The 12,501-nt window shown below is 32.2% G+C and overlaps 1 protein-coding gene across 1 annotated transcript in view; it reads right to left on the bottom strand.

Annotated features, from left to right (window-relative positions):
* Positions 1 to 12,501, bottom strand: part of LOC127727765 (serine-rich adhesin for platelets-like) — a 53,494-nt gene that overhangs the window by 18,962 nt on the left and 22,031 nt on the right. Inside the window, exons 22-31 of the mRNA XM_052234882.1 lie at positions 11,152 to 11,424; positions 10,250 to 10,515; positions 9,944 to 10,079; positions 8,293 to 8,565; positions 7,387 to 7,656; positions 5,966 to 6,208; positions 5,056 to 5,325; positions 3,627 to 3,899; positions 2,152 to 2,399; positions 501 to 636 (exon numbers count right to left, since the gene is read on the bottom strand). Coding sequence (XP_052090842.1) covers positions 501 to 636; positions 2,152 to 2,399; positions 3,627 to 3,899; positions 5,056 to 5,325; positions 5,966 to 6,208; positions 7,387 to 7,656; positions 8,293 to 8,565; positions 9,944 to 10,079; positions 10,250 to 10,515; positions 11,152 to 11,424 — 2,388 coding nt within the window. The remainder of the gene's footprint in view (positions 1 to 500; positions 637 to 2,151; positions 2,400 to 3,626; positions 3,900 to 5,055; positions 5,326 to 5,965; positions 6,209 to 7,386; positions 7,657 to 8,292; positions 8,566 to 9,943; positions 10,080 to 10,249; positions 10,516 to 11,151; positions 11,425 to 12,501) is intronic.

The raw sequence follows: 12,501 nt of genomic DNA, 5'->3' as shown, positions 1-12,501 counted from the left end.
CAAGCCCTGTGTGTCCGATGAAAATGTATGTATATCAGATGTTCATTTAAATATATATAATAAACATCTATAGTGTAACCCATTGGTAGCCGAGAGGTTTCGTCGGTGTGTTGATGTCAGTCACACATAACAGATTTCAAGGAAGGGTTCGATTCCCAGTGAAGACATATACAAATTACAAAAATTAAAGGTAAGTTTTTAAATTAATTCCATTAGTGAACAGAAATCAGTAAATTATCCAATTCAAACTTAATGAAATTAGGCATACAAAGGAAACAATTGAATATAATTTGGTGAGTCAATTTCAGCGGCAGATTTAGGAAGCGTTGATTCTAGAAAAAGAATCCACGGTAAATGAATAGGCTGACGTCACCACAATGGTTTAATTTGTTTTCTACATAAAAAGTTGATTGAAATATATAATCAAACTAGGAAAATGCATGTTTGATTATTCATTTGTCATTTTATATATTCCTTTTAAATTAACACTAGCAACTTACCCGTTGGTTCAAAGCAAGCCTTTATAACAACGTTTTTGATAGTAGGTGACAACTGATTATTTTCCGGATTTATCATTAGTTCAATAACGTTACCAGCCTGTCCCTTTAGATTAACAGGACGATCAAACTCATTTACCTGGAATAAAAATTGGCTGATGATAACACAAATTGCCATATTGGTGATTAATTGGAAAGTTCTTCTTTTCGAAGTAAAAGAGACTGTTTATTATGGTAGGTACCTTGTTTATTTTTTAATCAAAGTCCTGCGTTGATTTTTAATGTGATTATATCTCAGTTACAATGTGTCGTCGGGCTTGTATTCTTTTAATGTCCCTCCCAAATTTCTTTCAAGACTGATTTGTGCCCATTTTATCATTTATACAATTCGGAAAGAAACCCCAATTGAATTGACTATTTAGTTGTTTATTTACAAAAAAATATATAATAGACCATTTCTCATACTTTATTTAAGACAAAAACACCCTAATATGAAAATAATTAAAAATGTCTAAATATCACAAATATAATTGCATAATAATGAGAGTAATTTTTTGTACGATCGAATGCATATTTCAAAACCCATACCTTGTTTTTACACAAAATATTGCACAATGAGAAAATTTGAATAACGATAAAAGAATAAAAGAAAGGATACAATACAATTATGAAATACCAGTTTTACAGTTTGAAACCAAAATTGTAACCAATTTAACGTGTTACAAATGTTTGGTAACTGAAAAATTCTAAAACATCAATGTTAAAGTAATAGCTTACCGATGCAACCCCTTATGCGATACCCTAAAACTAAATAATGTATATATAACGATACATTTGATATGTAGTAATTTGGCTGCTAATTTACTGTGTTAATAGTTATTTGTCTGTTGAAGTAAATCCGAACTGTTTTTTTTTAAATTCCCAAAAACTATTTTTACATTACTTCAAATCATGAAAAACTATTTGTCTAGAGCAGTATCCAATGTTCAGTGTTTGCAAAATTTACGCCTAAATCCAAGACGATACATAAAATAAATGACAAAAAAAAACCTATGAAATCAAAACTTTTGCAAAGACAGATAACAAATGACGGTTTGCAATATTTGGATAATATAGGAAAAATAGTAGTTCGTATCACCTACAGGCTTCATTATTCGTATATCCACAAGTTTTTGTTTATCGTGACAATAAAAAAACAATAATTATTTTTACGTCTTCTATTCAGCTTATATTAAATTATTATAAGTTAAAAGAAAGGCCATTTTTCTTCAACCAAAAATGTTGGATGTTTTGATTAATTCACGTTATACTGATCTAATTCAAAATAACTGCCAAAATTAAGTCTGTTACATCAAAATATAAGTTGAGACCAAAAATGACAATAAAAAACGTAACTTCAAATTTCAATTCAATTCTAACATATGCACCGATGACTTGTATTACTAGAAGATATAATTGTCATTAGTAGCTTGTATAAGCAACACTTATGATACATTATAACACATTACATATTGTATCTGATAATAACAAGTGGTATTATACCTTAAAGTAACATATGAGTTCCATTTTATTAACCGATTAATATCACCACTAAGACTTTTTACTTTTTATAATGTTTTCTTAATTATAAACTCACAGGTATTCTATCTATTACTTTTGTATCCTGTCTAATAATCACTGTTACAGAATCAACATTAGTTTCATCCAAAGATATGGAGAACAGTTCTGATGTCTCATCTTGGTCGTTTAACTTAAAGATTAGTTTAGGGGTTTCGTCTGTATCCACTGGAGTCCATCCTTTTGGTTTCTGTGAATCTGATGCCACATCCCCTGGAGCATTAGAAGAACTATCTACCGTGACATCCGTTGGTTGTGATCCATCCAACATGACTTTAACACACTCTGTAAAAAAAATTTCCTCTTGTATCAAAAGAAGACATCATCTACAATGCATATAATTTAAGAAATACGTTTGCGATCATCTGAAAATGCAGGTGATATTTACTAATTAGTGTACTCGTTAAGTTGTACAATTGATTTTAATTATGCCTTTATAAAATTTTAACTTAAATGTAGATTAGCCTTTAATTATTTTCATATGATTTGCACATCTACAAATACTTGAATCGGATTGGTCCGTTAAAATTGTTTCCCTGGGTTTACACTTCGATAGACCATGTTGGCGAAAATACTTTCGTAACCGTCACTGTGATCTATTGTAGCATGATATACAAGCATGGGATCCAGGGTTTCCAAGCAAATTGAGATCGAAAATGAAAACATGTTACTGTTATTTATACTTTAATATATAAAAAGAAATAAGGCATATAGCTTGAAAAATTAATGAAATTAAAATTAAATAAAATTCCAAATAAATCCATGAATGATCTTGGCATTCCCGTCATGGCAAACATGACATGAAACGAAGGAAAACTCTCAACTTAACGCAATTTAGTTCAATGGGGCACAATCTGGAGTTAAAACTGGTTTAAATGTTTAAGAGATAAATGATTTGTTATATAAAATAATACATAAAAACAATAAAAGGTATACACATAAATGTTCGACAGTACAACATAACACAACATCAACCAATACTCGTTTTCACGGAGTAGATATCTTCCAGTTGATATGATATTCCAGGGCTTGTGTTTCCTATCATGATTTTCTTGATAGAGGGTTGCTCCTCACAAGGAAGCTATTAAACCAAGAGTTCCAAGTGGTGCAATTGAAATCATCCCTTCTTTATTTTACGGATGTCATCACGAGTTGGTTAACCGTTATGGAATATCTGTTTCAGAGATGACGACGGATATGTCCCAATTGTCGTACCTGCTATCTCGCAACGTTCCCCAGAATGTGACCTACCGAATTAGACATATCAGAGTAGGATTTCTTTACCCTTCCAGACCTCCTGAGATCAACCCCAGTTTTTGGTTGGGTTCGTGTTGCTCAGTCTTTGGTTTTCTATGTTGTTTTATGTACTGTTGTTTGTCTGTTTGTCTTTTTCTTTTTTCGGCCATAGCGTTGTCAAGTTATTTTCGACTAATGAGTTTGAATGTTCCTTTGGTATCCTTCGCCTCTCTTTTTCCCCGAATTAAAAGAATGCATTAATGACAAACCAATTACCTGTTGTTGTTAAAACAGTTGTTGTTGAAGAAACACTTGGTGATGTTTCAATCGTTATGACACTTGTTTCTGTAGTTGGCGATGGTGTTGTAGTGTAAGTGCTTGCACTAGGTTGTGTCGATATAGTGCTGCTAACACTTGATTGCGTCGATATGAGACTGGTACCACTTGGTTGTGTCGATATGATACTGCTACCACTTGTTATGGCACTGGTTCCAGTTGTTTTTGTCGACGGTGTGGTAGGGCCTGGTGTAGTAATAGCAGTAGTTATTCCTGTTAAAATTTAGGAAAAAGTATCATAATATAAAAACAGTAATGCAACAACGAGACGTGTTTCATAAAAACAGAAAAAAAAATGGTCATAAACATAGTTCAATAAAAAGGCCACACAATTCCAAATAAGACAGAAATATCACAAAAAACCCCAAATTATTTGATTAATTCCAACATGTCAATAGAAAGTCATCAGTGTGAACAGCAGATCAACCTGAAAACTGAATTAGGAAAGAATACAAACCTCAAGAGTGATTAGAGGTAACAATAAAGGAAAGTAGTAAAAGTTCAAATGTTTTGTCCTACTTTATTTACTTCGTTTTAACCTGTATTCTTATATTTGTATCGTAATATAGCTTCAAACGATTTTATGTATGTATGCATGCTTGGCTTTCAAGTGGCTAGGATTGAGCGTTCATGGTGAAGGTTAATCTAAAAAAAAAAGCGTTTCGGACACACGCACTTTATATAGAGTAATTTTCACTCCATATTCAACACAGTCAGCTTAAAAGAAATTGACATAAAGAAAACACTCTATTTTGATTGAATAGTTTGTTTCATACAGTAAAAATACAAAACAAATAAAAGAAATTGTCGAATATTAAATACTAATGAGCATTATTATTATTGAATCCATTTTCATTGAAATACAAAACTTTCTTTTATTTCTGTAAATAAATCAAATAAAGAACACTGTTTCGATAATACAAGAATTCTTATTTCAAATGTTTATATGTATGTAGATGCTTATTTCTACTTATTCTACTCGGAAAAAGAAAATAACGAAATGAAACATTTTGTAAAATTTTGTTTTTAATAATATATGAATAATATATGACATCAATCATAACTTACCAATCTGTTCGAAACATGCCTTAATAACTACATTTCTAATAGTTGGTGACTCATTAGGAGTGTCTGGTTTAACAATTAATTCGATGATGTTCCCGGGTTTTCCGCCTAGACTGATAGGATTGTCGAAATTCTCAACCTGAAAAAGAAGGGAAATGCTTATGATATTCAATGCGTCATCTAGTTGCTTAAGGCTTTTGTTTGAGAAATCTAATGAAGCGCTAGTTGATCAATGTTCTTCTAAACAGCAACTGTAATAATAAACTATTCGTTCTAAAGACGTCAAAATGAATAATCGTAGTACTTACGGGTATTCTATCTATTACATTTGTGTCCTGCCTAATAATAACTGTTCCAGAATTAACATTGGTTTCATCTAAAGATATGAAGAACAGTTCTGATGTATCATCTTCATCGTTTAACTTAAAGATTAGTTTAGGGTTTTTGTCTGTATCAGCTGGAGTCCATCCTTTTGGTTTCTGTGAATCTGATGCCACATTTCCTGGAGCATCGGAAGAACTATCTACAGTGACATCAGTTGGTTGTGAACCATCCAACATGACTTTAATGCACTCTGTAATAATCAAAGAAATTTCCTCTTGTATAATCCAAAAAAACATCATCTATATAATTTAGGAAATACGCTTACGATCATCTGCAGATACTGGAGATATATACTTATTGGTTTAACTGTTAAATTTGTACAGTTTGTTTGTTTTTATGTCATAATAACATTTTTAAGTTAAATGTAGATAACCACGAATGACTAAATCAATAATTAATCAAATGAATTATGATTCTTGTTTTTCAAGTTATAAAAGGATTATATAATTCCTGTTTTCCAACTACAAGTAATTAAATAAAATTTGATTGATGTCTTCCAGAGTTCTAGTTATTTTACTTTCTACGCAAAAACAAAATGTTGTTCAACAATGACCAAGTCAACCATCTCGTGACTTTTCGTCAACGATCATAGTTTCGGTCAGTTTTAAACTAAATAATTGATTTCACAAACTCAATTTTGTACAATGGGGAACAATCAGAAGTTGACTTTGGTTTGAATGTCTAGAAGATAAGTGATACGTTATATAAAATAATACATCAAAAAAATATTAGGTATAAACACAAATATTCGACAGTACAACAAAACACAACAACCACCAATACTTGTTTTCACCGAAATGAAAAGAATGCATTAATGACAAACCAATTACCTGTTGTTGTCAAAACAGTTGTTGTTGAAGAAACACTTGGTGATGTTTCAATTGTTATGACACTTGTTTCTGTAGTTGGCAAAGGTGTTGTAGTGTAAGTGCTTGCACTAGGTTGTGTCGATATGAGACTGGTACCACTTGGTTGTGTCGATATGATACTGCTACCACTTGTTATGGCACTGGTTCCAGTTGTTTTTGTCGATGGTGTGGTAGGGCCTGGTGTTGTAATAGCAGTAGTTGTTCCTGTACAAAATTATGAGAAAGTATCAGAATATAAAAAGGTAATAAAACAAAGAGACGTGTGTCATCGTGTCGAAAACATGGGTCATAAATTTGAATCAATAAAAAGGCCAGACAATTACAAATAAGACAGACATATCACCAAAAAAACAAATAATTTGATCAATTCCAACATGTTCGTAGACAGCCATCAAAGTAAACAGCAGATAACACTGAAAACTGAATGAGGAAAACATACAAAACTCAAAGAGTGATTTCAGGTACCCATAAAGGGTAGTAGTATCTGACTAATGCTAGTCGTTTTGCGAAAGTTCAAATGTATTGTCCTACTTTATTTTCTTCGTTTTAACCTGCATTATTTTCCTTGATAAATCGTGATATAGCTTCTCACGCTTTTATGTATGTATCCATGCCCGGTTTTCAAGTGGTTATGATTGACCGTTCATGGTGAAGGTTAATATAAAAAAAGCGTTTCGGACGCACGCAATATATAAAGAGTTACTTTCACTTCATATTCGACACAGGCAGCTTCAAAATAATTGACCTAAAGAAAATAACTCTATTTGGTTGAGAAGTATGTTTCATACATTAAAATTACCAAACAAATAAAAGAAATTGTGGAATAATAAACTCTAAGGAGCATTAATTATTGAAACCGTTTTCATTAAAATACAAAACTATCTTTTATTTCTGTAAATAGATCAAATGAAGAAACTGTTTTGATAATACAAGAATTCTTATTTCAAAAGTTATTTGTAGATGGATGCTGCATGATTTCTACTTATTCTACTCGGAAAAAAAAGATAACGAAATGAAACATTTTGTTAAATTTTGTATTTAATAATATATAAATAATATATAACATCAATCATAACTTACCAATCTGTTCGAAACATGCCTTAATAACTACATTTCTAATTGTTGGTGACTCATTAGGAGTGTCTGGTTTAACAATTAGTTCGATGATGTTCCCGGGTTTTCCGCCTAGACTGATAGGATTGTCGAAATTATCAACCTTAAAAAAGAAAGGAAATGCTTATGATAATCAATGCGTCATCTAGTTGCTTAAGGCTTTTGTTTGAGAAATCTAATGAAGCGCTGGTTGATCAATGTTCTTATTAACAGCAACTGTAATAATCAACTTTTCGTTCTAAAGACGTCAAAGTGAATTATCGTAGTACTTACAGGTATTCTATCTATTACATTGGTGTCCTGTCTAATAATAACTGTTCCAGAATCAACATTGGTTTCATCCAAAGATATGGAGAACAGTTCTGATGTATCATCTTCATCGTTTAACTTGAAGATTAGTTTAGGGTTTTTGTCTGTATCAGCTGGAGTCCATCCTTTTGGTTTCTGTGAATCTGATGCCACATTTCCTGGAGCATCGGAAGAACTATCTACAGTGACATCAGTTGGTTGTGATCCATCCAACATGACTTTAATGCACTCTGTAATAATCAAAGAAATTTCCTCTTGTATAATCAAAATAAGACATCATCTATATAATTTACGAAATACGCTTACGATCATCTGCAGATACTGGAGATAAATACTTATTGGTTTAACTGTTAAATTTGTACAGGTTGTTTGTTTTTATGTCATAACAACATTTTTAAGTTAAATGTAGATAACCATGAAATGTAGATAATTCATCAAATGAATTACGATTCTTGTTTTCAAACTAATAAAAGGATCATATAATTCCTGTTTTCCAACTACAAGTCATTAGATAAAATATGATTGATGTCTTCCAGAATTCTAATTATTTTACTTTCTACGCAAAAACAAAATGTTGTTCAACAATGACCAAGTCCACCATGTCGTGAATTTTGGTCAACGATGATAGTTCCTGTCAGTTTTAATCTAAATAATTGATTTCACAAACTCAATTTTGAACAATGGGGAACAATCAGACGTTGACTTTGGTTTGAATGATTAGAAGATAAGTGATACGTTATATAAAATAATACATCAATAAAATATTAGGTATAAACACAAATATTCGACAGTACAACATAACACAACAACCACCAATACTCGTTTTCACCGAAATGAAAAGAATGCATTAATGACAAACCAATTACCTGTTGTTGTCAAAACAGTTGTTGTTGAAGAAACACTTGGTGATGTTTCAATTGTTATGACACTTGTTTCTGTAGTTGGCGATGGTGTTGTAGTGTAAGTGCTTGCACTAGGTTGTGTCGATATAGAGCTGCTAACACTTGGTTGCGTCGATATGAGACTGGTACCACTTGGTTGTGTCGATATGATACTGCTACCACTTGTTATGGCACTGGTTCCAGTTGTTTTTGTCGATGGTGTGGTAGGGCCTGGTGTAGTAATAGCAGTAGTTGTTCCTGTACAAAATAATGAAAAAGTATCAGAATATAAAAAAGTAATAAAACAACGAGACGTGTGTCATCGCGTCGAAAACATGGGTCAAAAATTTGAATCAATAAAAAGGCCAAACAATTACAAATAAGACAGACATATCACCAAAAAAACAAATAATTTGATCAATTCCAACATGTTCATAGACAGCCATAAAAGTAAACAGCAGATAACACTGAAAACTGAATTAGCAAAACATACAAAACTCAAAGAGTGATTTCAGGTACCCATAAAGGGTAGTAGTGTCTGACTAATGCTAGTCGTTTTGCTATTATTCGTGTGTTTCTTTGTCCTATATGTTCTCCCATTTATTTGTATTGTGGTCCTGTCATGTGATGTTGTCGTTTTGGTGTTGTGTTTGACGTTGCCATAAAAGCGGGAGGTTTGGCATGCCACAAAACCAGGTTCAACAAACCATTTTTTTTCATAAAATGTCCTGTACCAAGTCAGGAAAATGGCCATTGTTATATTATAGTTCGTTTCTGTGTGTGTTACATTTTAATGTTGTGTTTTTGTTTTGTCGTTGTTCTCCTCTTAAATTTGATGCGTTTCCCTCAGTTTTAGTTTGTAACCCGGATTTGTTTTTATCTCTATCGATTTATGAGTTTCGAACAGCGGTATACTAATGTTGCCTTTATTTTGCGAAAGTTCAAATGTATTGTCCTACTTTATTTTCTTCGTTTTAACCTGCATTATTTTCCTTGATAAATCGTGATATAGCTTCTTACGCTTTTTTGTATGTATCCATGCCCGGTTTTCAAGTGGTTATGATTAGCCGTTCATGGTAAAGGTTAATATAAAAAAAGCGTTTTTGTTGTGTCGTTGTTCTCCTCTTATATTTGATGCGTTTCCCTCAGTTTTAGTTTGTAACCCGGATTTGTTTTTATCTCTATCGATTCATGAGTTTCGAACAGCGGTATACTACTGTTGCCTTTATTCGGACGCACGCAATTTATAAAGAGTTACTTTCACTTCATATTCGACACAGGCAGCTTCAAAATAATTGGCCTAAAGAAAATAACTCTATTTGGTTGAGAAGTATGTTTCATACAGTAAAAATACAAAACAAATAAAAGAAATTGTGGAATATTAAACTCTAAAGAGCATTAATTATTGAAACAGTTTTCATTAAAATACAAAACTATCTTTTATTTCTGTAAATAAATCAAATGAAGAAACTGTTTTGATAATACAAGAATTCTTATTTTAAAATTTTATTTGTAGATGGATGCTGCATGATTTCTACTTATTCTACTCGGAAAAAGAAGATAACGAAATGAAACATTTTGTTAAATTTTGTATTTAATAATATATAAATAATATATAACATCAATCATAACTTACCAATCTGTTCGAAACATGCCTTAATAACTACATTTCTAATTGTTGGTGACTCATTAGGAGTGTCTGGTTTTACAATTAATTCGATGGTGTTCCCGGGTTTTCCGCCTAGACTGATAGGATTGTCGAAATTATCAACCTTAAAAAAGAAAGGAAATGCTTATGACATTCACTGCGTCATCTAGTTGCTTAAGGCTTTTGTTTGAGAAATCTAATGAAGCGCTGGTTGATCAATGTTCTTATTAACAGCAACTGTAATAATCAACTTTTCGTTCTAAAGACGTCAAAGTGAATTATCGTAGTACTTACAGGTATTCTATCTATTACATTGGTGTCCTGTCTAATAATAACTGTTCCAGAATCAACATTGGTTTCATCCAAAGATATGGAGAACAGTTCTGATGTATCATCTTCATCGTTTAACTTGAAGATTAGTTTAGGGTTTTTGTCTGTATCAGCTGGAGTCCATCCTTTTGGTTTCTGTGAATCTGATGCCACATTTCCTGGAGCATCGGAAGAACTATCTACAGTGACATCAGTTGGTTGTGATCCATCCAACATGACTTTAATGCACTCTGTAATAATCAAAGAAATTTCCTCTTGTATAATCAAAATAAGACATCATCTATATAATTTACGAAATACGCTTACGATCATCTGCAGATACTGGAGATAAATACTTATTGGTTTAACTGTTAAATTTGTACAGGTTGTTTGTTTTTATGTCATAACAACATTTTTAAGTTAAATGTAGATAACCATGAAATGTAGATAATTCATCAAATGAATTACGATTCTTGTTTTCAAACTAATAAAAGGATCATATAATTCCTGTTTTCCAACTACTAGTCATTAGATAAAATATGATTGATGTCTTCCAGAATTCTAATTATTTTACTTTCTACGCAAAAACAAAATGTTGTTCAACAATGACCAAGTCCACCATGTCGTGAATTTTGGTCAACGATGATAGTTCCGGTCAGTTTTAATCTAAATAATTGATTTCACAAACTCAATTTTGAACAATGGGGAACAATCAGACGTTGACTTTGGTTTGAATGATTAGAAGATAAGTGATACGTTATATAAAATAATACATCAATAAAATATTAGGTATAAACACAAATATTCGACAGTACAACATAACACAACAACCACCAATACTCGTTTTCACCGAAATGAAAAGAATGCATTAATGACAAACCAATTACCTGTTGTTGTCAAAACAGTTGTTGTTGAAGAAACACTTGGTGATGTTTCAATTGTTATGACACTTGTTTCTGTAGTTGGCGATGGTGTTGTAGTGTAAGTGCTTGCACTAGGTTGTGTCGATATAGAGCTGCTAACACTTGGTTGCGTCGATATGAGACTGGTACCACTTGGTTGTGTCGATATGATACTGCTACCACTTGTTATGGCACTGGTTCCAGTTGTTTTTGTCGATGGTGTGGTAGGGCCTGGTGTAGTAATAGCAGTAGTTGTTCCTGTACAAAATAATGAAAAAGTATCAGAATATAAAAAAGTAATAAAACAACGAGACGTGTGTCATCGCGTCGAAAACATGGGTCAAAAATTTGAATCAATAAAAAGGCCAAACAATTACAAATAAGACAGACATATCACCAAAAAAACAAATAATTTGATCAATTCCAACATGTTCATAGACAGCCATAAAAGTAAACAGCAGATAACACTGAAAACTGAATTAGCAAAACATACAAAACTCAAAGAGTGATTTCAGGTACCCATAAAGGGTAGTAGTGTCTGACTAATGCTAGTCATTTTGCTATTATTCGTGTGTTTCTTTGTCCTATATGTTCTCCCATTTATTTGTATTGTGGTCCTGTCATGTGATGTTGTCGTTTTGGTGTTGTGTTTGACGTTGCCATAAAAGCGGGAGGTTTGGCATGCCACAAAACCAGGTTCAACAAACCATTTTTTTTCATAAAATGTCCTGTACCAAGTCAGGAAAATGGCCATTGTTATATTATAGTTCGTTTCTGTGTGTGTTACATTTTAATGTTGTGTTTTTGTTTTGTCGTTGTTCTCCTCTTAAATTTGATGTGTTTCCCTCAGTTTTAGTTTGTAACCCGGATTTGTTTTTATCTCTATCGATTTATGAGTTTCGAACAGCGGTATACTAATGTTGCCTTTATTTTGCGAAAGTTCAAATGTATTGTCCTACTTTATTTTCTTCGTTTTAACCTGCATTATTTTCCTTGATAAATCGTGATATAGCTTCTTACGCTTTTTTGTATGTATCCATGCCCGGTTTTCAAGTGGTTATGATTAGCCGTTCATGGTAAAGGTTAATATAAAAAAAGCGTTTTTGTTGTGTCGTTGTTCTCCTCTTATATTTGATGCGTTTCCCTCAGTTTTAGTTTGTAACCCGGATTTGTTTTTATCTCTATCGATTCATGAGTTTCGAACAGCGGTATACTACTGTTGCCTTTATTCGGACGCACGCAATTTATAAAGAGTTACTTTCACTTCATATTCGACACAGGCAGCTTCAAAATAATTGGCCTAAAGAAAATAACTCTATTTGGTTGAGAAGTATG

This window comes from Mytilus californianus, unplaced genomic scaffold, assembly GCF_021869535.1.
Source record: "Mytilus californianus isolate M0D057914Y unplaced genomic scaffold, xbMytCali1.0.p SCAF_2, whole genome shotgun sequence".
Lineage (NCBI taxonomy): Eukaryota > Metazoa > Mollusca > Bivalvia > Mytilida > Mytilidae > Mytilus > Mytilus californianus.
This window is presented reverse-complemented; position numbering and strand designations above follow the sequence as displayed.